The 24,825-nt window shown below is 37.0% G+C and overlaps 3 protein-coding genes across 4 annotated transcripts in view; 1 reads left to right on the top strand and 2 right to left on the bottom strand.

Moving 5' to 3' along the window:
- LOC137403636 (charged multivesicular body protein 1B2-like) overlaps nt 1-24,825 on the top strand; it is a 233,842-nt gene that overhangs the window by 176,623 nt on the left and 32,394 nt on the right. The gene's annotated exons all lie outside the window — the stretch shown is intronic.
- On the bottom strand, nt 1,435-13,519 carry LOC137403954 (uncharacterized). 2 transcript variants are annotated; one of them, XM_068090084.1, is made up of 8 exons: nt 13,177-13,501; nt 11,559-11,731; nt 11,081-11,320; nt 9,871-10,015; nt 7,831-8,124; nt 7,267-7,360; nt 6,482-6,677; nt 1,435-2,114 (listed from the first exon to the last, which is right to left on the bottom strand). In XM_068090084.1, exons 1-8 carry the CDS (start codon nt 13,220-13,222, stop codon nt 1,947-1,949), a joined length of 1,356 nt encoding a protein of 451 aa, XP_067946185.1. In that variant the 5' UTR covers nt 13,223-13,501; the 3' UTR covers nt 1,435-1,946. The 2 variants fall into 2 exon arrangements, with proteins under 2 accessions (XP_067946185.1, XP_067946186.1); XM_068090085.1 differs by having other exon boundaries at nt 1,971-2,114; nt 6,493-6,677; nt 13,177-13,519.
- Nucleotides 15,139-24,825, bottom strand: part of LOC137403861 (zinc finger protein 26-like) — a 29,784-nt gene continuing 20,097 nt past the window's right edge. Inside the window, exons 21-27 of the mRNA XM_068089953.1 lie at nt 23,830-24,004; nt 23,304-23,496; nt 20,676-20,827; nt 20,394-20,501; nt 19,223-19,412; nt 16,519-16,604; nt 15,139-15,691 (exon numbers count right to left, since the gene is read on the bottom strand). Of these exons, the coding sequence (XP_067946054.1) occupies nt 15,437-15,691; nt 16,519-16,604; nt 19,223-19,412; nt 20,394-20,501; nt 20,676-20,827; nt 23,304-23,496; nt 23,830-24,004 (1,159 nt within the window). The 3' untranslated portion in view covers nt 15,139-15,436. The remainder of the gene's footprint in view (nt 15,692-16,518; nt 16,605-19,222; nt 19,413-20,393; nt 20,502-20,675; nt 20,828-23,303; nt 23,497-23,829; nt 24,005-24,825) is intronic.

Here is a 24,825-nt window from a genome sequence, read left to right as displayed (position 1 = left end):
TCTTCTCTCTATGTTCAGTCAGTGATGTAGCCATGCATTTGTAAAAGGACATAGACCTATCTATAGAGCGATTCTGTCACATCGTTTTAAACCCCGTCCTTAAGGATTCTTCAGAATCACTGCATCTCACCAGCAACATTCATCTGCAATGAAGGAGTATTCTAGCAAATTATATGAATTTGTCCAGGTCATTGTAGTCTGACTCCAGTAACATGGTGTGTTGGTTGTTCTTCATATTGCAAATGTAATAACTAAAAATCATGTTTTAGTTTACAAAATTGGCAGAAACTACTACAGGGTCTATGGATTGGCTACTTGACTTGTATGCTTTGTTGAGCTTTGAGTTATTCGTCGAAGTGACATTTTCTTTCATCTCTGTTGTAATAGTTTGATGAAAATGGTAAAAATGGAAATTATCTTCTATTTGGTTTTTGTGTGATGGATTTCAATATTAACATTGTTTAAAGTTAGACGCTTTTATGCATAAAAATGTACATGTATGTATACGTCGCTGGGCAGTATAATGAACATTGCATGTACCGCGGTGGCTGGCCTTCCATACATAAGCTACTATCTTTCCTACGAGCTGTGTGATATTACTGCCTAGTCTGTTAGAACTGTAGGCTGTTGAACATGGATAGAGGATGACTTCTATGCCTCCGAACATACAAAATCAGTAGTCTTTGCTGGTTCTTAGATTTGCCATAAAAAAAAACTTTGGAGTTATTTTAGCGGTCGACCTTAAACTAGCGAGAAATTGGCCCGAAAGTTCAAACCTTATGAAATGGAGTCACAGGTTTAATCTAGAAATATAAACGCAAAGGTGATAATTTTTGTCACGCTAATTAAGTTTTTTGTGCTACTGTATGAATCGCCGCTAAAGAAATTTTCAGATTTGTCTCCACTTGTACCTACATGTGAACTTGCTTGGACAAACATTAATTTTTTTTATTTTCTCAGTGTTGATATTACCATTCTAAGATCAGACATACATAAAAAGTAGTGTTAATCAAACTTGTTGACAAATGAGCTAGTTTAGCTTGTACATGAAAGAGAGTGATAGCACAAATCTACTTGACCCTGATATCGTTTCATATTCCGTGTTTTTGTTGAGTAGACATGAATGATTGTCAGACCTTGCATTTTTCTTTTCAACACAAATTTTTCTTTCCAAACGAGTTTTGTAGTAGGCCTACTCCATTTTAAATTGCAACTTGAACCGTATAACCATTCTTGCTTGAACCAGTTTGCCTGCTTCTGTTTACCATAAAGAAAACATTTATGTTGTATTGTGTTCCACATTGGAGTTGTGTGATCTTTTTAGACTAAAACCAAAGGCAAGGTAACTTTAGAGTGATGATGTCAACTAAGAGATACAAAGAAGTAATATTATACTAATGATAGGGAAAATGGCAATGCGACATCTACCACATATTAGCAATAAATCATCATATATTTTCTTTGTTGTTAGAATGCAACTATTTGAAAACCACAGCCCATAACAAATAACCATTATTAAACTTTTTTCCAACTACAACTTTCTTTTGTAAAACAAAACAGCTAAGCTCATCTGAGATGATGCGAGCTGTTAAACTCAGTTGTGCCTTGTGAGGAGATAACTTTTGGATTTATAACATAGATAGGTGCTACATACATTCATACCACGCTCCTCAACATAAAGCTCTGATTAAACAAACTCATTTGGCTCATGCAATTTCTCAACTGATAAAATGTTTTAGAGATAAAAAACTGAGCCACAATTGCTATACTATATAATTAACTATACATTTACAGTATTAGCAACAAGCATAAATAATAGTAATCGTACATAAATGGCACTATAGATCAGCGGGTGCTGACAGTGGAAGAGAATATCAGTTACTGATAAAACAGTGTTCCAGTAGTCGTAGCTACAATGTGGATATGGTAAGATGTTCGTGTGATAGCTAGCACTGAGTGTAGAGTTCATGACCAAACTTGTTTGCTGATGAATTTGATCCGTTAGATAAATTTCTGTTTAAATTATTATACATATCAGGAGATCCTGGTGGCGAATCACTGTCTTCCACATTGTTTCTAATTCTAAATCCATTTGCTGATCCGGCATCAGCCATCTAAAAGAGTACCACAAGTGTCTGCTAAAGGTCGAAAATTCAAAGATGTCAGGATTTTTGAGAATGCAGTGCAAGTTGTGATAACAGTTATTGGTATGTTATGGACAAATCGAAACACTTAATAGTAATAGGAAACTTATGCCTTGAGAAGATTTTTATTTCTGAGCAAAAGGAGCATTGATTATTTTAGTTTGATGAAATATAATTAGTTCCTTTGGTTTACCATCATTATCAATAGCTAACTGTTAGTCTGACTCCTTTTTCCATTCTTTTGAGTTGAAAACTAAAGGAGCTCGGCTCCAAGCTCAGCAAAACAGCATCGATTGTTTTAGCTCAACAAAATAGCCTTAATTCTTTAAATTTACTAACATTATCGATAACTAACTGTTAGTGTGCCTCCTTTTTTATTCCCTTGTGTTGAAGACTGAGTGAGCTCAGCTAAGAAGTTTTAATAAGTCGCAACATTAACAGAGAAAATAAGCAGTGAATAGTCCAAAACTCCATGAGCTAGCAACTAGCATTAACCTGTGGATGACAGTCAATAAACTAGAAGACACCAACATATGTGCCTGACTCTCAACTATCAATCCTGGCCTAACCACAAGGCTTGATTAATGACCAGACTAATAAAAAAAGGGTTAAAAGATAATCTATGGGAACCAGGTGTTGATCTGCCGTAGCTAAGATAGCCAGGGTACCTTGTAACCTATATAAAGAAATAGCTCTACCAAGGTGGCTTATAAGGCAAACTCCATACGATCTTACACACTGAGAGCAACAACAAAACCTCAACAGGCCACCTGCCAGTTGAATATTGAGTGAGCATTGTAACAGGTTCATCGAGGAAACAGTAACGAGTAGAAAAAACTATATGCCTCTCAACTACAATGCCAACTAAAGGCTGATTCACACTGTATCACTGTACGCCGAGGTTGTTCCCTCAGAAATTATCGTCGACTATGTTCACCACAAACTGATGATGTTGCGGAGGCGATGCGGATATGTCTGAAAACATTGCAGCTGTCAAACTTTTCTGATATTTTGCTGACTCTCCATAACAGTCTGTGCAACAGGCACGGCTTCAGCGATGGTGATTGGCTGTCACGGATTGCTTAATCTATATTTCCCTTCATGATAGTTGCTGTGGGACTAGTATTTTATTGTTCCAGCAACTTCTTTGTGTAATGAGAACGCAATGTCACGGACTACTCCCCAACGTGAACGCAAATGAGTTTGTGTTGTAAACCATGTTATCACAGATAATCACTTACGTAGTGCCGGATTAACACTGTCTTACTGCGATACACGTGAATCAGGAGGAAAGTTACTTCATAAGACATTGTACTAAAATATCAACTAAAGAGTAAAACTGCTTATAGGGAACTACCTGGTTGCTTACTAAAATGGCTTCATTTTGTCCAGTATTTTACATCCTATGCCATAAAACTTGAATTCATAACCAACAGAAAGCTACGAGTATACAACTTGCTAAGTTGTAAACAGTGATGGACTCATAGCAAATATAGGATTTCTCTAATATTGTGATTCATTTTTACCTGTACAAGCAGTTGAATCATTCTATAATACTTAAATATTATGATTTTGTAATACGGCACATTGACGGCACATTCATCAGAGCATTACAAAACTTTGACGTCTGAAAATCAGCTTTTATAGAAGGTCAAACCTTCTATAGGATTAGCTGGCTGTGCCGAGTGAGTGCCGTAACCACTTCAAGGTTCAAATATGGGTAAAGATACGAACCCAGTTTTTATAGTTGAACAACCAAATACTACAGCGTACTTAAAACTCAATGAATTCACCACATTTTAACAAAAAATAAGTCTCATTTACTGTTAAAATGCGGCTCTATTGTTTTTGTTCTGCTGCATTCTGAACTGTAGTCTGAACTGTAGTCTGAACTGTAGTCTGAACTGTAGTCTGAACTGTAGTCTGAACTGTAGTCTGAACTGTAGTCTGAACTGTAGTCTGAACTGGCCACAATCTAGAGTTGCTTGCTACAGAATGACGAACAAAACTATTTTCCAATATTTCCATATGGCGCCATCATCCCTGATAGTGTGCTGGAGAGAAGTTGCTTGTATAAAGCATAGACCTATGAACTATACTATTACTATTAACAATACTATATTAGTATAGTTAATAGGTCTATGGTATGAAGTGACGAGAACTTCGTTATAATACAGTAAAACCTTTTATATAGAAAGTTATTGTGGTGCTTGAAAAAAAATAGTAGCATTCGAATAGAAGTTTTACGGAAAGTCCAGATTTACTTTGTTTTTTTTGTGTGTTTTAGACTAAATTCTGTTTTCACCAACACAATTTAGTCTAATTTCTTTACAAGAATAAGTGACGGGATTCATACCTTTTCGACTATATGATATGTAACTCAAGGAATAGCATCTCACCGTAGAGCACTTATATTACAGTTGTATCTATTTGCATATTCACCACACCTCTGATCTCCACACAAAGTCACAAACGGAACATGTCATATGATGTTATTCACTACCCATTAACCTTATCAGGAAACTTGAGAAACTGACAGTATTTCTAAGGTAAGAGAGGATGTGTGATTAGCAAACAACTACTGTAACTTGATAGAGCAAGAGTAAAGAGAGATAGTTGACGCATGACTGATGACAATTGCCACAGAAATGTGCGCATGATTTTAATATTTAAGGACGTTGTTGGTAGGACATTCAGGAAATGGTTTTTAAAATGGCTAAGATGCATCCTGGTGAGAAGGTGTCACTCGCTGTTGCCAGAGTGCTTAGTGTCCTGTATTGGGTCACTAGATAATCTATTTGTTTGAGATCTTACCAAACACTTGCCATGTTATTTCTAACATAGGTAATTTTTTTCCTCTAGATCAGTAGTTCTAAACCAGGTGTTTGGAGCAAATTGCTCAATGGCAACGGCCAAAGCCCCACTGATTTACAAGGTTGTCATTATAAAAAAAGGTGTAAATTGTTGTGAGTTCATGCATGGTATTGTCACTTTTTTAGCGCAGTGATGTTTGTGCAAAGTTTATTTGGTGCACCAGTAAAACATTGCCTGCCTTGAATGCAAAGAAAATCATAGGTGAATTATTTTAATTTTCAATAAAGAAGGAATTGGTGAAAGCGTGTGTGAAACTGTATGTCCAACAAGATTAAAAACCACTGCTCTAGATGAAGTCAACCTGGTGAATTGATCTGATAGATCTTTGCTTAGTCAGATGTGTGAGATGCTAAACAGAAGCAATGTTTTCCAAAGCTGTTAAGCCAGTTAATATGTAACAAAGGAAGGCGGTAATTATAAGATGCTAACTAGCATTGTGTGCCGGCATTGCCAGAGATCTCTTATATTTCATATCAGATAGCCAGCAGCACATGTGTAGATTTTCAACGTAAATTGCTACTCTATTTTTACAACAACAATCCATGAACGTCTTCATTGAGTGCAATTGTCTAGCCTGGGCATGGCTCTATTGGGGGGGGGAGAAAGAGCTCTTTCTCCCCCCTCAAGAGAGCCATGCCCAGGCTAGCAATTGTCCATAATGTATGCGAAGGAGCAATCTCTAGACCAGACTGGTTCTCACTGACCAGACCGGTTCTCACTGACCAGACCAGTTCTCACTGACCAGACCGGTTCTCACTGACCAGACCGGTTCTCACTGACCAGACCGGTTCTCGCTGACCAGACCGGTTCTCGTTGACCAGACCGGTTCTCGCTGACCAGACCGGTTCTCGCTGACCAGACCAGTTCTCACTGACCAGACCGGTTCTCACTGACCAGACCGGTTCTCACTGACCAGACCAGTTCTCACTGACCAGACTGGTTCTCACTGACCAGACTGGTTCTCACTGACCAGACTGGTTCTCACTGACCAGGCAGAGTTTTGAAACCAAATATTTTTGGCAACCTGGCAGAAGGCACAGAGCAAATGAGTGTGAGGTTTGGATTAATTCGGCCCAAAAATGCGGAACACATAGTGTTTATGGAGACTAACAGAAGCACACAATGACAAGGTAGGATTTTCTAATAGAGATGTCAGGTAAATTGCTGTAGAATGGTTGATTGTAGAAAAAATGACTAGTCACTTAGACTTGAAAGAAGTTTTGAATTGTTAATTTAGTAGACACACACTTGCTGACGCTGTCAGCTATGTAACAGGTAGGAGGCTAAAAGTCTAGACAATGGGGAGAGGGTAATATTCATCATAAGCTGCAGCTTTAATGATCTTCCCTTAGCTGAATGTTAGAAAATAACGTGGATGAATTGATAGATGAGAAAAGGTAGTGCATAATCTCTGCCTAAATTTTGGTTGATTGCATGTTCATTATGGGGCTCTGGCGGCTCACCTGGTACCGACCTCTGTCTGCCAGGTCTGTGTCTGATTGAAAGGCTATATTCACATTGGGCTGATGGTATCTAAGAGAACCTGACAACTCTAGGTCCTCTATCCTTTCAGACGCTGGTTCTGTACTTATGGCTCCGTCCATATGATATTGCCTCTTTAATTCAGCGAAATTCTTTATCTCCCTGCTTTGTTTTTTTCTACATATAGAACAGTAGTTGTTGTTGTTGGTAAACAAACAGAGGTTTTTTTTCGCTTCAAATTGAAGGTACATTAAGTTTTCAGATTTAACTTTTTCAATCACCTGTTAGCAGAATGATTATATGTAAACCATTGGAAGAAATTTTAGTTATCATGCTAGTTCCACAGGCTTATTGTATTATAGATTTTCATTAAATCAAAGACCAATTACTACAAACTAGTAGTAAGTCTAGCGGTTCCTTTTATTTTTAATCAGAGGGTCCGTAGGTAGCTGTTTAAAAGGTTGGTTCTCAAAAATGGGATGAAGTTCTGGGACCAAATATTTTAGTCACCTAGCAGAAGGCACAGAGTATATGCAAATGAAGGATGGATAAAATTGACCAAAAGATTTGAAAACGCATAACACACATTTACACAAACAAACACACTTGAGCATATCCAGCAAATGAATGTTAAATTTCAAAAAAGTATGGAAATGCATAACGTTACAGCGGACTAACAGACAGACAAAACATGTCAAAATAAGATTTATTAATAGAGAAGCAACAAAGCTGTAAAGAAAAAGTGTATGAAAGAAGGTGAACTTACGCCGCGCAGACAACTGCTGTGATTAAGATAATCATGATCAAGGCTGTCACAGTAGGTACGACGATGACGACGTAAAGGATAGTGCCGGAAATACCTACAGATCACCATAATAAACAATTCAATGATTTACACTTGGATGACAGGCTAGATTGCGCTAAACTTTCTGTTATGTGGTTTTTGGATGGTGTAGTAGGAAGGAATGCACTTTAAAAATACTGCCCGGTTGTGTTAAAGAAACAACTATTCTTGAAAAAGTTATTCTTGTAAGATTGCTAAAGAACAGCTAACTGATACAATAGCAACAGTCATTAGGATCAGGCCACCATGTGCTAAGTTGTCACCTGAAGTAAAGTTTCAAATAGTTTGCTTGAAAGTTTTTTTTTCAAAAATAATAGTATAGAATTATAGCTAGATGCAACAAAATTAGGGTGGTCTTCTAAGAGCCGTTTAAAAATTTATAATAGAAACTTGGGGACAATATCTATTCAAAAGACAAAAAAAACACAAACATTAAAAACACAGTGCAAGCGACAAACAAAAAGTTACAACTTTTTTTTGACTTACTAGGAAATCCTTTGCTACCAGATGCCGTTTCATTGCTAGAGGCAAAATCAGTAGACACTTTGGGAGAAGAAGTAGTATTTTGTTTCTCTAATGTTGTGTCTTCAGTTGAAGTTTTGATTGAGCTCATAATTTGGGTTGTATCAGTAGGAGCTACGGTAGGCTCCGTGGTGGGTACTGGTGTAGTCGGTGCTGTGGTTGTAGCAGGCGTTGTGATAGTAGCAGACGTTGTGGTTGTAGTGGTTGTAGCAGTAGTGGTAGTAGTGGTAGTAGATGTAGTAGTGGTTTGAGCGGCAACTAAATATAACCCATTTGATTAGTGCTATGAAGCATACAAACAACACCTTAAACCATAACTGTCACGAACAACTTTTATCATATTTACTAGGTAAATCAGACACGCTGATTCCAATTTTGTAATCAAAATAAAGATTAGTCCACTAACTTTCAGAGTAATGAAGGCTTTTTTACAGTGTTTTAATATCGGTCTCGAAAACAACACGATCGGCATAACAAGCTCCGCCCATAAATACGTGACGTAACCTAGCTTTTTAGGAACATCAGTTACGTAGGGGTGTTTAGACCGATTTAGAATAATAGAGATGGGTGTTTTAAAATCCATTAATATCTAAATTCAGCCTTAAAAATAATATCAGTCTTTTCTGAAAGGTAGAAGAGCTATTTAACATTGCATATTTAAAAACACGCGATAACAACGCTAGCTTGTGATAAAACCGCGCTTTTTGAGCTCATTTTTCTCGGCGTCCAGCCCATTTAAACGTCATGTAACAAACTACGAGCAATTTTAAATAGTCTATATGCCTTTCATAAAAAACTTAAATTATTTTACAGACTGGATTTAGATAATAATGGGTTTTAAGACACCCATCTCTATTATTCTAAATCGGACTAAACATTCCTAACTTCCGTTCCTGAAAAAGCTAGGTTTCGTCACATATTTATGGGCGGAGCTTGTAATGCCGACTGTGTTGTTTTCGAAACGAATATTGAAACGCTTTAAAAAAGCCTAAATGACTTTGAAGGTTAGTGGACTAATCTTTATTTTGAGTACAAAATCGGAATCAGCGTGTCTGATTTACCTAGTAAATACGATAAAAGCTGTTCATGACAGTTATGGTTTAAGGGTTGGGGTACTCTATGCTACAAGACTGTTAAATGATTTTAGCAAAAATCCCTAATTTTGGGTATAAGTTTAAACACTTGGTCTATTCGCACAGCAAGCATTAGTCTGAGGTTACAAAGTTGCCAGCTGGTTAGTCGTACTATTACTAAAATGAGCTTATAGTAATTTATAACCTAAATACAGGGGCCCCTTGACTTATGACGTTGATTTGATCTTAAGGCGCGGTGTAACTTGAATTTCTGTGTAAGTCGGAACATCCTGAATAATTACTCTGTAATCATATTAACAACTAGTTTAACCGCCATAATGACCTTTCTTTTCTTGAAACATTAGAAGAATCTGTCTTGCGCTTTCGGGTCATAATGAAGGTCAGAAGTTTTTATTAAATACCTCAAGCAGGTTATCGAGCGAGAATCGGAAGGCACAACAAATATGATGTATTAGTGAAATGATTTTACTAATAATAAATCTAAATATTACTGATGCCGTCTTCCTCCATCAAAAGCATAACAACGCGTATTCCTTGCTTGCATGCTAAAGACTAGCTCACAATTGTATGCCGTAAGTGCCTCTGAGATGGAATAACGTTAAATATTATTTTAGATATTTTTATGGGGAGCATTCGTAACCTCGAAACAGCTCAAGTCGAGATTGCTGTAACTCGAGGACTCCTTATGCATGATTATAAAGGATAATAAATTTGTTGACTCACAATTTACAATTAGTTGTAGCATTTGTATTTCTCTTGGAGTGGAGAATACAAAAATGTTGCGATTCAATGACAAGGCACTAAAATGGGGAGTTGTCAATTGCTGCAGAATATGGCCGTTATAAGAGGCTGATTCTTACCAGAGGTTATAGACAGTAACAGTGACTCTGTAGCAAAAGGTTATGTTTACCTTCATAAGTTATAGTGAGCTCTAACGCAGAGATGTATGCAGAGCTGGACCCGCTGGTAACTTTTTTTGCCGCACCTGCGGGGGCGTCCTGAGGTTGTATCTTAGTATCCCAGTCATCGTGGTATACGAAAAGGTCGGTAGAGGGCTGTATAATAATCAGTGATGTAGTGCTAACTTTTTTTTAACCATAACTGTAAAGTTGAGATAAGTGGATGTAGGCGACCAAGAGTTGCAGCGCGACTCCACCGTCACATAGTGGCAGTTGAAACAGCTGGGGGCCTAGGGGGCGCTGGAAGCCCCCCAGTGGGGTCCGTGGCAAAACCCAGGTCGCCAAAGCCTACCGGGCTTTAAAATCATGTATATGATATGAGAAATGAGCACATCTGTAGTAATGAATAAGTTGAACCAACCAATTAGGATCACAATCTTGCCACGTTACATGAACATTACATCACTGTATTCTACTGCATGCTGTTTTTATATTGAATGGCCATTGAATGTCGACTATAACGACATTAGTGTACTCGAATCAATGAAATAGAGCTATAATATACCTTGAGAATTGAAAAATTCGAAAATTTTTTAAATCTAACTATAGTCATACTTAAAAAACACAAATTTTCTAACCATAACTTAGTTAGGGAGAGTTAGAATAGCACTACATCACTGATAATAATGCTTCACTAGATCGGACATTGGAACACAGTTTGCCATCAAAGCATAAACTAAGATTCTTAATTTCGTTTCTGTGATGTCTTCAGCAATGAGTTAAAAGATGTCTTCAGCTAAAAAGATGTCTAAAAAAGTCAAGACGTTATCTTGGTGTTGGTATTTTCAATTGACTTCGCAATCAACAATTTTTTATAAAAATGAGATCATCAATCAGACTTCGCTGTTGCTATGACAACCAACGAGTCATTATTTAGCTATATTAAAAGGATGATTTATAGACATAGCTGGGGAGTCTAATGGGTTTGGTAAACTAGAATGTTACTGGCTATTTGTGGCTAGCATACAGCCAAAGTAACTTCATTTGAAGTTTTAAATTGAACTCAAATATGGCAAAAACCTGCAATAAATCTTTAAATTCAGTATACAACTAATAAAAGCGAGATTTCACAAATGTTATTCTATTTACACAGATTTGTTAATCTTATATATAATTTTACTATGTCTCATCTTCGGTTTATAGAACCTTCTGGAAACCAACCTGATTGAAAATATACAAAGTTCCAACTGGGTAGTTGTATTCAACCCAAACCCCAATCCTGTCTCCGGCCTCAATGGCAATATCTTCTGTTGGTATGGCTGTTTTGATATCGTCACCTCCAACTTCAGGGATGACTGGAAGAACTGCTTTAATCTGTGGATTGCTGACATTTTTCATGTCCCAGATTTGGAATAGAATTGGTAGCGAACTTGATGCTATGTATTTAATCTGTGTAACGTTCTATAAAAAAAACATGAAGAAAGTTACCGATTCTAAAACTAGTGAGCAAACAAATAAATAAATTAGCTTTTATTTAAGCAACAACACCTGACATACTAATGTTTAAACGCAGAGGTGAAATACCATGAACTCGCCTACAGGCATCTGTTCACATAATTTACCGTGAGAGGGCAACTTCTTGCATTGCTTAACAAGAAAAAGCTTTTGGTCTACCGATTTTATCACCTAATCATCTTACCCCTGTAACTGATGATTCTAAGCTTCCATAGATGTGCGAGTAGTATATTGGTAAACTTGTAGCGAAATGGTACGGTTGAAGGGTTCTGTTGTTGATAGCCGTTAATGTTGGATATGTTTCAAATGAGAACCCAGGATCAATGAGACTCTCTGTGTCAAATTGAGCAGCTGCAACTGTAGAAATCAGACATTAGTAGCCGCTTTTAGCACAGAGTGCGTATAGAACAGTAAAATACTTGCTTGGCTTTCATCCTCGAGCAAACATGAATGCCTACATAAACAACCACAACATCTATAGAGTGTTTCATAAACACCATAAACATCTATACGTATTACTTCAGGTATTCTATAAATTGCTCGAAAAGCGTATCGAAACACGTATAATATGCATTCTACTTGTTGTTTTATAAATGTGATAAACATCTGTACTAGTTCATGTCTTTTATTAACTACTTCTAAACTACTTCTGTAAAACTTCATGTATTTTTGTTGTTCTATTCAGCCATAATACATGACCTATTATAAAAGGTCATGAGATGCTAATATAACACGCTGAACAATACTGTGATAATACGGTATAATGAAGGTAGATACTCCACTAGGCTCATTGTTGAGTTATATATGTAAGTCTAGTTAACAAATTTCTGGCACAGAGAATGAATGCCATAGAGCCGTATAGCTAGACAATTAACAGAGCTGTAGACATCTAACATTTAGGATGAATAATAGTTGTATATTAGGATGTATTTAAGACAATACTTTTTAAACTCTGGAGCTGTTTGAGATTAGTGTACAGCTACAACAGTAATACTATATAATGTATGTGTACAGATACTACAGTAATACTATATAATGTATGTGTACGGTTGCCACAGTAATACTATATAATGTATGTGTACAGATACTACAGTAATACTATATAATGTATGTGTACAGATACTACAGTAATACTATATAATATATGTGTACAGCTACTACAGTAATACTATATAATGTATGTGTACAGCTACAACAGTAATACTATATAATGTATGTGTACAGCTACAACAGTAATACTATATAATGTATGTGTACAGCTACAACAGTAATACTATATAATGTATGTGTACAGATACTACAGTAATACTATATGATGTATGTGTACAGATACTACAGTAATACTATATTATCTATGTGTACAGACTTCATAATCTAGCAACATAATGTACATGTATGTGTACAAATATCACAATAATATTATATACTGTACGTGTCCTGTTACCACAACATTACTATATAATATATGTGTACAGATGCCACAACAATACTACACAACGTATGTGTGTGTACAGATTTCATGAATAGTCTATGCGATGTATATATACAAGCACCATAATGAGCTTGCATATAACATTCAGGGCAGAAAAGGTCTTTTATGACAGAAGCTAGTTCTATAAAGCATACCTTTTACACAAAGCAATATCGTAAAACACTCTGTATTTGGTTACAGATTCATCATTTACAGATGAAATATACCTATAATAAAGGTCTAGAAAGGGGCTCATACTAACCTAGCATAAAATCTGCACCTTGTATCTATGGAAACTGGTCAATTTGGGATGAATAGTATATCAGCTTACCCGTGACACATGTCAGCAAGACAAAACTGTACATACTCCACGCCATCAGGTAGCTGTATGAAGCCCACCGTCAATATTATATTTCCCTCCAAATAACTTTAACTTCCACCAGTAATGCTCGTTTTGTCCTCGTGTAAGAATTGGTATCCTTGATGGAAGTTTGGCAGCAGACCAGTACCAGTTTGTTAAGACTTGCTAGAGGAGACTGAGGTGATTCAGGTGGTGAAGCGCTACGCAGTGATTCGGCCAAGCAGTGAGGCAGAACCACTCCGGAATCGGAATCGTTGAATGGAACTCGGAAGCTCAGAGGAAGGACAAGCCAGCTCATATCTTATTTAATTTTCATTGAACGCTTACTAATATCTATAAATAATTGCGCTGATCAGCGTAGAAGATATTCTCACTGTTGAGAAGGCCATCAAAAGCATTCTTCGCGCCCCGCACAGCTTGAAGAGTGAGCGAAGATCATTCCAAGCAAAATGACTCAAGCGCTGGTTTTGAGAATGCATCTGTGTTTTTTAAACGTGGCCGGCCTATATAGTTGAAATAATCAATTATCTATACAGAAAAAGAAATTTTAATGTGAAGTTTCACTTACTTGTATTTACGGTGTATTTAATCTGGCTGTATTTCAAGAAAATTTCTCTTGTAACCTCTCTACTACTCGACCAGCCAACTAACACGTGTTCTAATAAACATACTTTTATTGTTGAAGATAAATGTTACTGTATAGTTGTATAGAGCTGGCAGATTATCAGATGGCAGCTAGCCAGAACCCGCGATTATGGACTGAGGGAAACAAGATTAGAAGCATAAACCCAAAGCAATTGTCATCTACATGTACTTGTATATTACTTAACACTTTGTAACCTGGGCTCAAGATAATTCAAGGTATTGTTTTCTCACCACACTCTACACCCGAGAATACTAGACTGGGTAGTTTTTCTTAGTTTTTCCACTTGCGGTTTATGTAGGGTCGCGAAAATTTGGCCGCTTTCCACATGATACGTTTTTGTATAATTTCAAAGCTTCTAGTCAGTTGCTACTAGTTTGCAAAATATCATCAAAAAACTGGGAGCATTTTAAACCAATGATATACAGCCCCCTGGGGGGCTGTCTGGGTGACTATATATCATTGTTTAAACTGACAGACACAAGAAAAATGGCTGCCAACAGGATATTAGTTCGCAATGAAATCCTGATTTAAGTTTTTGGTAATGAAAGCTCGGAAACAAAGATCAAAAACTTCTTATTGTCAGCAAAGAAAGCTTAATGCTAAAACTAGCTAGTTTTCTATTAATAAAAAGACACTTCAGTTAGTAGACTCGGTGTACTGCAATTATTATGTTTCTTTAGTTACCTCTAGGACATCACTTTTTGGATAGTGAAATAAGAACTATTCTCTTTATTTGATTTTTATCTTTCATTGTTGTTTACAAGCTTAGAACTTCAAAATAATATTCATTTACAAAAACTTGTGCTATTCAAGGTACTTCTACAGTTGATTGAAAGTTTGTAATATGGTCTAAAATCAGGGAACCCGCTTGTATGTACAAGACTAGGATTCAAAATGTTACAAAACTACTTTACTAGCGAACATCGTCTGATTGGGACTTTCCGTGGACAATGAACAAACACGACTGAGGGGAACGAGTACGGACGCACAAAATTGCATTATGAGACAAGGAGTCATTAAATACAGGCAATGAATCAGAGAAAAGGTGAATGAAGCTTTATCACACTTCTAATGATCTCATTAGCCAGTTCCTAGATTGGATATACTGCCACACCAACAGCTAGCGGACCAGTAAGTGAAGGCTCGTTTCTAACTATACGTTCTATGATTGCATAGTTTCGCACTGCCAAACCCTCCTGATACCTGCTACTAAAAGCACCTATAGCGATTCACCGGTACCACAGACTTCCAAACATTAGCACCACAAATAGCACAATGTTGAGGTTGTAATTTGGGCATGTTTACTATACAGTAATGATAACATGGTAATCATAATATAAGTTAGCAATGTGTCATCTCCAAATGAGAGAATATATACAAAAAAAAACACAAAATCAAACGCTTTCACCTTACACTAATATCGATATTAGAGAATTGTTTGTTTCGAGAGAAGTCTCCGGTATCTATTAATAGTTATTACAAAGCTAGCTATGAAAAAATATAGAAACAAAAATGCAAAGGACAAACAACACATCTTCAACATCCATACACAATTATAAATATACAAAGTTCAAAGTCAGGCGTTTAAATAATGTTCTCATCGGCCACCTCTGAGGTAGTCACCTCCTCCTCCTCTATCTCCGTCCCTGTAACTTCAATCCCTCCCATCTCCCCTTCCTCTACGAGCTCTTCTTCGACAGCAACATCCGATAGGACTCTCATCTCTCCGTCCGACTCTCTCTCATCAAGGGTAGCATCCGTAACGACTATGCGAGTATCATCATCCATGGCATCATTTCCGACTGACTTGCTGTCGGCTCTCGATGGCAGCAGGCTTACCTGCCAGAGTGAACAAGTAAAGAGCTGATTAGCAGATGCTATGATGAAGTTTATAGCAAGAAGGAAAATACAATAATTGTTTACTCGTATGCTGGCAAGACGCCAGGTTTCTAAAAGCTTTCCTTGAGAAAATGCAACATTATCTTGTAACCATGGCAACCGCTTGATTATTTATTCTAGGTAACACGACTGTGCAGTAGATAATCGTTGCCTACCAACTCTGACATGCAAGGTACTCGATTGGCAGCTGTTGTCAGCAAAAACAATTGCTAGTTAATAGCGCCTGCTTACTTAGGAACCATCATAGATATTGCTTTGTCCTATGATGAATAGTGAATATCCACTATATTGCCTTTGGCTTAGGTTATCTTCGTGACTAATGCAAAAGATCTTTTTTAAGCAAACATCAGGAAACAATATGATGAGACAGACTTTACAAACAAGTGTAGATATGGTCCATTTTAATAAAAAGTGTTTTTCAGTTAATTTTCTATAGATTGCATAAAGTATATGTATGGATTTTAGGTGTGAGTTGAACAAAACTATGGCTTCACACTTGTAAGGTTTCTAGGTCATAAATGCCAAAACATCGCCAAAATTTCTAACTTATCTGACAAATCCAAAAGTACTTTAGTAACCATCTCTCTAGGTTTATGAAAAATTTGGAAATAGATTTTTACAGCTTATTGAGTTTCTACTACTTTCTATTGTTAGTTTGTAATTAATTAGCAATTGGCATCAAAAAGTGCTAGCAGGTGTTATGACAGTATGCAACAGTGCTTTTATGCACTCATATGAAAATGTCAAGGTAGTTTGTTTATACATACAGTGCGAGACTTGCCAGCTGACAGATTCGAACTCTCACCAGAGATCACACGAGTTGCTCCTTTCTCGAGGGCAGTGGAGAGAACCCCTGAAAATCAGCAACATTTTTTGGTTCAACGATTGAGAAACATAACCAACACCCACATCTTGATAAGATGGTAGGACTGCATAAAAATGAGTTAAACAACATGATTTTTACAAAGCTTATTTGCATTATTCAAAATACTAATACAAGAACTAATAAGACATTTCAAAGAAACAGAGCCATACAATGTGTATATATTCATTAGCAAGTCACAACTCCATGTCCCATTTTATTCAACGGTTACCACGCCTCACATAATCCGGTGATTATTATTTGAGCTTCACTCCTTTGTTATAAAGGGCTTAGTTCCTTTGTCCTTGATGCCATTTAAGGTGTGTTCACATTTCCTACGCGTAACCTTACTCACCTTACTCGTAAAATATCTATCATTGGCTGGGGGTACGCGATAAGCAATCATTCATGGTGAGTTTACACCAGCCTGTAAAACGCTAAAAATCCGAGATGCTAGCATTATAAACGTGTAAAGAACAATTATTTGCGCTAGAATCATGGGTGGTAATTTTGGCGTCTAGATGTATGAAATGAAACAGTATCTCATTTTGAAAAATGCAGTCTTGTGACCAATTAGAGCTCGCGGTGTCAAGGTTAGAATAAAGACCCCAGTAAAGTCAGTCCATATTATTTGTTCTCTTTTCGGCGTGAGTAATTCCAACTCAGTTATATCAAGTTCAAATATTTATTAAGCGAATCAATAACACCTTTTTCATAAAGGATCGGTATAAATGGAACCATAAACATTTTACTTTGAAGAGTTTTCCACACGAAGAGTTTGAAGATTGGCATGTGAAAAGCACACGCCACTGACTGCCAAAAAGGGATATAAATATTGGGCACAACTACATATAACCGAGCTATACTAACACAGTGATACCAGCGTAAAAACTGTTTGAGTGTTGACTAATTTACAAACAATAAATTGAACAGACTGATGCTAAAAACATGTTTAATGAAATCACCTATAATACAAAATGTCTTCGCTAGACAATGAGCCTCTATGGTTAATAGTTCAGCATCGAACGCAAAAACGTGAATGCCCTAAAAACTTAGTGTAAACACACCTAGGATTACGAATACATAGATTTACGGTTATCTTCTACACAGCACTTTAAACAATAGCTGATTGATACATTAATTACTACTTATTAGTTAATAGATCGCGAACGAATCCAATAAAATCATTTGTAGCATTTACAGAAAAAAATTAAAGTTAATTAAAATCTCAGACTATAATTTTGTAATGATGCTGTGTGCGCATGTCCACCGTCGACGAGGTCTCTACAATTTGGTTCTAATTTACTATCATATACTTCAACAATCCCAAGAACTACAGTAAGTTTTCACAATTGTTAAAAGTACGTGACAGGAATCCAAACGAGATACACAGACCAATACGCACACTTTCTATGCGTAGTCAGTATTAACACATCCAATTTTCAGCATCAAAAACCATAGCACACCCTATAGATGAACGTGAATCTCTCAAGCCAGCAGGTTGCAGGGGACGGGCATAAAAGTCTTTTCCTAATCTCTGAATAGTCAAAACACCTAAAACTATGGAAAACAAACACGAGTACCACTTTCTCTAGTGTGCCATTTGCATAAGCAACAATTTGGGTGGATGGAATTCCTGCACAGAAACTGACAAGTATTCAAGTCAAAGTCAGAGCTCAGGGAGAGCTAGAATCGCTTTATCGAGTAATGACGACGTGGACATCGCTTGAAGAATGGTGATAGGAAAGCATAGATGAATGAGTGCCAAGAGAAAGCGGAGTGTCGAACTGAATTGTGTTATAAAGTGTGTCACAAGGAAAGTGTGTAGAGTCTGGGAAAGATATTCTTCACCAGGTCATACCCACTTATGGAAAGTGTGTATGACCCGGTCAAGAATATCTTTCCCAGACTCTACACACTTTCCTTGTGACACACTTTATTAAGCGTGTCATTAGGCTAAGCTCACTGCTAGCGTGCTAGCTGATCTACTCCCATCAATGTACACACTTAACCGCACAAATTCCTGCGTGTGGTTTCGTCTGTACCAATATTGACAACACTAAAAACTTTTGTAGTTTGTAGAAAAATGGGCCAATAAGACCGCTAAGCTTCGCCAAATGCTTTATCAAGTCAAATAAGGTAAATTCAATTTCATGAAGGCCCACAACTATCTTTAGATGAGTATGTCTAAAGAACAGAGAAAAACATGTTAGAATGTAACTCAGCCTTCAGGGCTTGTGAAAATGGAAGTTGCTGTTAGCTTAACAACGGAACAGATGAAGAGCTGCCGGCTGGGTATCCAGACAGCAGCTAATGTATTAAATTCCAAGTGTCACTAGACAGTGCTAAACCTGCTTAGTTACAACCTACTCATGTAAGGATCATTACATCTTCCCTAGCACAATCCATGTCAGCATTAAGATTATACATAAAACATCTATTAGCATTGAAATGTAGAAATAAAATTATTCCAAAGACTTAGCCTACCTATTGGCATCATACAATGCTTAAAATATCTACAGCGTATATAAGATCATTGCTTCGGCAGCCAAGATAGACTGCACCAAGAGTATAGGAACAGAGTCTACCAAAGAAGAACAGATACCAACCTGGCTCTACAGATTGAACCAACACCATCTCTTCTCCAATAGGTATCTCTATGGTTTCTGAGATGTTAACCACTTGCCCATCCTCCTCATTGGTCGGAAGGTTCCCAGCGTCTTCCTCTGCGTTCACACGGCTTTGGTTCATATGCTCACTGAGAATATGCACCGCAAGTGCATGCTGGGACACAAACACCTACAACATTTTCTGGAATGTAAGAGCCCCGCATGTATAGTTGAACACCTCAATGGATGACTCTAGGATGAGAACACGATTTATTCCAATCGATGATAGTATTTCATACGTGAAGGCAAGATAATTTCAAAGTCTGCTTTGATCCCTGGAAACAGGTGCCCTGGCATACGATCTATTTAAATTAGTGCTTAATATTAACCATAATCATTTCCACGCGTCTACGAATGTTGACATAGGAAGACACACCCACAACAAAAAATTTAAATGTAGGATATTATAAAAAGCAGCCTAAATTAAAGTGAAGCAGACACAAGTTCAAAGGTAAAAAACAGATTTAAGAGACAAGGCCATTAAAATATGCAGTCACTACTGAATTATAGCTAGAATAACCTAATTTTTTTCAAAATGTCTCTTTGCAATAAATTGTTTGTCGGTATGACGAGAGAACCCCAAGTGTGATACGTATTAGGTACCATGGTTAAATGACGAAATCGGTGACCTCAACAGTTCATTGGCCAGCAATAGGATAAATATTCGAGCAATATACACATTGATCAGAGCTCTGACATTTTTTACACATCCAGACACAACAATTTGGCGAAAACCAAATATTGCGCAACTAAAATTTACCTGCAAACGAGCAACTGGCTAATGCACAAGTAAAACCACTTGAAATTGAGTCAATCTGTCTACAGCGGAAAACTGAAAATCATACCCTTGCTAACTATAAAGCAGTAGTACATATTCAAGTATCCAAGGATGCCAAAGATGCGCATAGTTAAAAACCTCGGTTCAACCAAACAACCACCAGAAACTATATATATATATCATCCTGACACCAACAATCAACTATCTATGACACTACATATTCCATGACAAGTACGAGTGATTTATAACCAGTTGAATTAATGCTGAACAAGATTGTGTGATGTACTGGATGAGCTCGTGACATACATAATGCCAGCTGCATTACTGAGCTACCTCATGGCAGTGTTCGCAGATGTGTGCATTGATTAGCACGGTCTGTTTCTTTGACACGGGAGGTAGAACTCCTACTTCTCCAGATGCAGGGGGCTCGCTGTCAGCAGCCTACAAAAATGATAACATGAAAGGTAATTGATAGTAAGCTAACTCATCAGTCAATTCAACATTTTGTTGAGAGTTATAGCTCATGAGCATTCTTGGCCGCGATGTATGGGCACTCTGCAGGATGCCCAGAGAACTAACTGGGCGGACAGATCAAATGCTATTACAGCTACTGACCTCCTCTATCTGCTGCTGAGCAATGATGACCTGGTCATTCTTGGGCATCTTGTTGACAAGTTCCACTTCATGCGCTTTCTGCATGTGCTTCTTGAGAAGGTAGTTGGTATTAAACCCTCGGTCACAGAGAGTGCAATTGAAAGTCGTCACCCCTGAGAAAGATCAATAATAATAATAGAATGCAAACAATGCATGTGGTACATCGTGATTTATCTGAAATTACGGTCCATTTAGATTCTTGATAATTTTATTGCTCAGACAACCAGGTTATAACAGAGCTATAACAACTAGTGAGGCAATTTAAGAAATTGTGAACAAAATGTTTTTTTTCAGATGTATGAATATTTCATAAGACTCGAAATTCTTTCAAAAGGTCTAGCAAATTATATATTATATAGCGAGCTTATAATGAAAAGCTGATGCCAGAAAAAAAAAATGCTTTTTGGCGATACGATATTCTTAAGGATCACGAGCAATAACTTCAAACAAAAGACAGAGTGCATCATTTTAGTGAAATCGGTATTAATAAATACCAATTTGTCATTTCGTGTGCCTGTCTGTTAGTTTATGTTTGTTAGTCTGCATAAATACCCCGCATCATAGACGGCATGGCATGCATTTCAACATTTTTAAGCCAATTTTATCCAAACTTTGCATGCATACGCTCCGTGCCTTCCACCAGTCAACTAAAATATTTGACTTCAAAATACTGTCTGGTTCTCAGGAACCAGCCTCTCAAACACCCACCTGCAGACTATTTGATTAAAATTGAGAAAAAAAAAGGCGGTCATTGCTGGGCTTACTGCTAGCAATTAATAATGTTAATAAAATTTAAACAAAAATGGAAGTAGCTTCAAAATTGCGACTGTGAAACATGGCAGATGAAAATCCATAGTCCGTCTAAATAACAGAATCTCGCAACTAATTGCAACTAATTACAAACACGACCCAAAAAAGTCTGTTGCGTTCTATGCGCGACCTTTCTAAATAGTCAATTGAATTTCTGCAAGAACTGAATCTGCTGAAATTGTACCAGATTTGCTATATACAATGAGGAGACAACCCCAAATTTTCCTCACAATCGAGACAACTATTATAGTAACCATTACCAACATAAACATTTAATAATAAAGTTTGTAGGCTAAGATTACATTAAAAGGTCTCCTGTGCTGCAAAACTATAAGCACATGCCTAATGAGTGGCATAATATGTATAGAAAGTACAAAAAAACTTTCTTCACGTGTAAACAACATTCATGTCTGTAAGGAAGAGACCATATTTGACGAGCAGTTCCGACTATTTGTAGCCTAATACCGGTAACTATAACCACACATCTACATATTCCTGGAGTATGAACTCTGTCACGGGTGTCAAGCAATGCCAACTAATAACAAAAAAAGAGAAAAAAAGGATACGTCACTACCTATAGACAAACTCGTCACGACAATCGGAAGGACCGTCTACGAGAACTAGCAACCGAGTGGTAAGTAAACATCTCCTTATGACCACAATTTACTAATTTGATTACCCACCAATAAGTTTTCAGCGAATCATGAACAGTACCTATATTAAAATTATATATTGTGTTAATATTAAAAATTCTCATTAACATTGATGATAGCGAATTAATAAATTGATGGAAGCCACTCCCGATGGCCCACCTGTTACAACTTGTCAACCTATGCAATGACATCACACTGAGGTTTGTTGTACCAACAACAATTACCATTGTAATACAATAGAAATGTGGAAGTTGGCAGGTTAAGGAAAAGCCCAGTAACAAAAGGATTAATTGGAGACGCCCTTCTAAGCCGATCGTCAAATAATAACACACAACCTTACTAAGTCATTGACATTTAATTTTTTCATAATTATGAATCTTAATTAACCGCAGATCATCCAAAGTTGTCTTTACAAACATTCAGCTCGCAGTGCATATGGACATCCGCCATCAGCGTAAGCGTTTCAAAAAGGATGAAGTTAACTCAAATCATTGGTCTAATTGTTCGCTTTATGCGGGCATATATCTGCCGTAGAAGAGGCTGTTAAGGATAAAGGTTACAGCCGCTGATGTTAAAACTGGTAAAGACTTTAAGCAAATACATACATTTGACAGCGAAATAGTACAGGTGAAACGATTTTAACTTCTCATATTTAAACAAATTGATTACAGTATCATGTGACAAGTATAAAAGACAGACGTGACTCTCACCCTCCTATAAGACAAAGCTAACCTTATCCATTTGAGTCAACATGCTACTTATTTGTGTAAGCAGAAATAAAGGTGTACAAGGCATAGCCTTTGCTCCAAGTTATTCTCAGCAAAACACCAATTATTTATACTAATTCTAAACTGATCATTACGTTTCATTTACGCTTAAATGAGCTATAGAAACTCTAAAAAATAAATTTGAAGAAAACTATAATTACATTTGAATAAAAACTATTGTTTATAAATCATTTATGTGCTAGATAAGATCACCAACGAAACACCTGAAAATCTGAAGATATATGTCAAGCCAATAAAGGGTCTATGATACTGTGCACTGCCCGTGTAAGTGCAAGAATATAGTTGATGTACCTTGGTGTAATTTAACTGAGTGTTTTCATATGTTTGCCAATACAAACCTGCGTGTTTTGACTTGAGGTGAATCTCTAAAGCCTGCTTCTGGGTGTATTCCTTGCCGCACCGGCCACACCGGTATGGCTTCACCTCTGCATGTCGGTACATATGCTGTCGGAGACTGTCTTTTCTCTTGACAGAATAACCACAGATCTGACACTGGTACGGTTTCTCTTTAGTGTGAGAGATCATATGATTCTAAACATAGAACATTGACATGCGTAAAAACTACACGAATGCCGTCTGATGGAATTTAAAAAATACTTTCAACCTTATTCATAGAATGATCACAAGACTTTGATTTGATTGCATTGGATTATTATTTTTGTAGTAAAGACAATACAGATTCTCAAGTATAAGGTATTAAGTACTCTTCTATCACAATGAAAAGGCGTACAAAGAAATTAGAATAATGATACTAAAAATGGCAACAGCTACCAATTCTATCTTTTTGAACGACTGTACAGAGAAATACGAATAAAATTTTATCGCACAGACAACAAGTCATACCAACCAAGTCTGAGCACTCACATTCAGTTGAGCCTGTGTCTTGAAGCCCTTCTCACACTGCTCACATCTGAAGTCCTTGGCATCTGAATGTACGCTGCGAATGTGGGCCTCTAGCGTTGCCTTGAAAAGGAGTACCTTGCCGCAGTGGTCACATGTGTAGCCACTTTGGTTGGGGTCATGTAGTCGTTTGTGCGCTCTGTAAGCATGACAAGAGCGTGTTAACCACTTGTCAGCACTCTAATGGTTGCTGACACTCTAATGGTTGCTGACAAAGGTCACAAAAGGTTTACAATCGGCTAAAACTGTTCTAAAAAACTGTTCAGTTAACCATTATATATTTAAAAAAAGTGAGTAAAATTTAATCATCAAATCTAGTTCCAAGCTGACTATGATATTACAAAATAAGGATATTGCTCTGTGAAGCAAGAGGGAATGTGTTTTTTACCTAAATTTTTTTTCTTCATGTAAAAAAAAAACTAATTGATAAATGATTATGCAGCAGATTTATATTCTTACCAAAGTAACCATAGTTAGCTGGTTGTAGGAGGAACAGCAATCATCAGTTTTAACTATCGAAAAGTAACATAAAACTCTCTGATGTACAACTAAATACGGCGATGCCGGTTTTTACCTGTTGCAACCATACATGCATGAAGGGAGAATAGCTGCTGATAGGTTTTTCACTGTACAAACACACCGATAGGTTTACAACTGCACAAACAAGCCGATAGGTTTACATCTATACAAACAAGCCCATAGGGATACAACTATACATACAAACAAGCCCATAGGTTCACAACCATACAAACAAGCCCATAGGGATACAACTATACATACACACAAGCCCATAGGTTTACAACCATACAAACAAGCCCATAGGGATACAAGTATACATACAAACAAGCCCATAGGTTTATAACCATACACACAAGCAAATCCATAGGGATACAAATATACATACAAACAAGCCCATAGGTTTACAACCATACATACAAACAAACAAGCCCATAGGGATAC

The sequence above is a fragment of the Watersipora subatra genome, chromosome 9 (genome assembly GCF_963576615.1).
Source record: "Watersipora subatra chromosome 9, tzWatSuba1.1, whole genome shotgun sequence".
Taxonomy (NCBI): Eukaryota; Metazoa; Bryozoa; class Gymnolaemata; order Cheilostomatida; family Watersiporidae; genus Watersipora; species Watersipora subatra.
The sequence above is the reverse complement of the archived record's forward strand: the minus strand, read 5'-3'. Positions and strand labels throughout refer to the sequence as shown.